We start from the raw sequence: 2,504 nt of genomic DNA on the forward strand, positions 1-2,504 counted from the left end.
CCATTTCTGGATTTACCCCTAGACTGTCAATCTGTGTGACAGAACCATCAGTATGCCTGAGAGTGAGTAACTGTCAGGTGGGACTGGCATCTGTATGATGCAAACTTTGATCCATAAAGTAGAGATTGACAGGTACGGTATCTGCTGCTCCCTCCAGGACACCTGAATAATAGAATCATTTAGGAATATGCATCCTGCCTTGGGCTGCTCTTGTTTGATATTTCGTGCTGGCAAAATGTTACTGCAAGCTTTTATGGGCTTTGGTCAGCTGTGTTAAACTTTAAGCCACGGCTAACATCTATTCCTGTTGTTGGAATTTAGAGCTGGACAGCAGAGATGAGAAACAACTTCTAGAACTTGCCTTAGAAGAGAAGGAAACCCTGGATAAAAAAATCAACATGTTGTGCAGAAAGGTGAGCCTGAGTGAAAATTATATGGCTTTGTAAATAAGGTGGTCAGAAAAATTTTCCTTCGTCATCTTAGCAATAGATTGGGACACTTGGATTTAATGAAACAGAAGTCCGGCTTCGCTAGTCTCCCCTAAAAGAAGTGGCAGCATTAATTATTAGTAAGCTTCTTCCTGACAGTTGTGTCTTAGAAGCTTATTATTTTAGTAATTTTTGCTTGCTTGCTTGTCTGTCTGCAGACGATGAAGGGGATTAAAAAAAATGGTGGGTCTGTGCTATTGAAACCTGACATGACATCCCAGTAACTGTTTGTGGCAGCGGAGCGTGCGTTCTGGAAAGATTCCTGATTGGAACTTGCGGTCTTTCATTTTCTCTTCAGCTGACAGCACCCCATGTGTGGGGAAATTAATTATAAGCAGAGAAGCGGAAACGATTCAGTGGGGAGCTCTTATGTTTGGGCTCATGTCTGTGTTCAGATTGAGATGATATGAAATGGGACTTTCTGAAAAATAAAGATTAATGTAAAGATTGGCTGGGTTGTACCTAATAACTTTGTGTCCGTGGGTGGCTGGGGCTGGAGTGGATGACCCGACCCCTGATTTCGCAGGGTGGAATTTTCAGCTAACTTTCCCATGGATACACCAACATAATCCGTTTCCACTCCGACTGCGCTGAGTTGCCGCAGCCGTTGGACACTGATCAGTCCTAGGGTTTGCCCGGAGAAATCAGTGTGCCCTCAAGCTGTGACAGTTGTGAAGGCTGGCTGTAAATTTGATTCAGAGGAGATACAGAGTCCTGAAGGAGATAATGACTGGGGTTTTTTTTTGTTTTTTTTTTTTTTCCTTTTCAGCTTTTCCAGCTTCTAGTGCCAAAGGATAAATATGACAGAAGTCATGTCATATTAGAGGTGACAGCTGGCAGAACAACTGGAGGTAAGCAAAGTCCCCACAGTAAAGATTGCTCCAAGCCTCCATCCAACTTTATTAAACCTCTTCTGGGTTGTTCTTAATGCCTTTTTTATACTTTAATGGTATAAAGTAATACTTTCCCAAGAATAGCATTAACCTGCCTATTTGTAGTTCGAGTTGCAGCTAAACCTAGGAACCGGTGGCTGCCATTTGTGAACTGCTATTTATGTCACAGTGCCTTTATATTTTCAGGAGACATCTGCCAGCAGTTCACTAAGGAAATGTTTGAGATGTACCAGAACTATGCAGAGTATAAACGCTGGACCTTTGACGTTGTGAACTACACGCTGGCTGAGAAAGGTACGGGAGTTCTTCAGACGTTTCCCCGAGACAGGGAAATGGAAAGCAGTGTTTCTATGCTCTTGTTTGTCACACTGTTTGTCTCTCTAGGTGGGTTGCATCATGCCGCTGCTCACATTTCGGGAGATGATGTCTACCGGCATCTGAAATACGAAGGAGGGACTCATCGAGTCCAGCGAATCCCTGAGACAGGCCTGTCGTCCAGAATGCAGCGTATTCACACTGGGACTATGTCAGTTATTGTCCTCCCTCAGCCAGAGGAGGTAAACTGTTAATCGGGGTGGTTCTGCTCACCCATTTTGGCGTTGGAGTAGGTGTTACCTAAAAACATGTTACTCTTCCAGGGTTTCATTGATACCCGAGCGCTTTGTGCAAGTGAACCACAGGTTCCCTCACTCTGGAAGGCCGTAGTCCTTAGCTCTGTACCTGACATATGTAAATGAGTCGTCAGAAGCCACTTTGCAGAGATTTGCTATTGCCTGAAATGGCATCTAAATCAATGATTTTTCCATGAGTATTCCAACCCCCAACACTCACAGAGCTGACTGCTATGACTAAGCCATTTTTAAATTACGTCATGTATTAAGACAGGGAATATATCCAAGAAAATATTCAGTGTTGCATAGTAATGTGATACTGCAGGTCCTTTTGAAGTGTTTTTTTGTTTCATTTGGTGTCCTGCTCTGTGAGATCAAGGACAGCCTGCTTTGAATTTGAATGAATGAGTGTGTTGGCTAGTCTTTCTGAGGTCCCACTGATACTGACAGTTCTCACTTAACCAGCAATTTACACACAAAATAAACAAAATCCGATCCTGTAGGCTTTCCCT

At 43.3% G+C, this 2,504-nt stretch overlaps 1 protein-coding gene across 1 annotated transcript in view; it reads left to right on the plus strand.

Moving 5' to 3' along the window:
• The first annotated feature begins 1,469 nt into the window (after nucleotides 1–1,469).
• LOC104510629 (peptide chain release factor 1, mitochondrial-like) overlaps nucleotides 1,470–2,504 on the plus strand; it is a 6,812-nt gene continuing 5,777 nt past the window's right edge. Inside the window, exons 1-2 of the mRNA XM_010152944.1 lie at nucleotides 1,470–1,675; nucleotides 1,766–1,938. Of these exons, the coding sequence (XP_010151246.1) occupies nucleotides 1,597–1,675; nucleotides 1,766–1,938 (252 nt within the window). The 5' untranslated portion in view covers nucleotides 1,470–1,596. The remainder of the gene's footprint in view (nucleotides 1,676–1,765; nucleotides 1,939–2,504) is intronic.

Source organism: Eurypyga helias, unplaced genomic scaffold (genome assembly GCF_000690775.1).
Source record: "Eurypyga helias isolate BGI_N326 unplaced genomic scaffold, ASM69077v1 scaffold45495, whole genome shotgun sequence".
NCBI lineage: Eukaryota > Metazoa > Chordata > Aves > Eurypygiformes > Eurypygidae > Eurypyga > Eurypyga helias.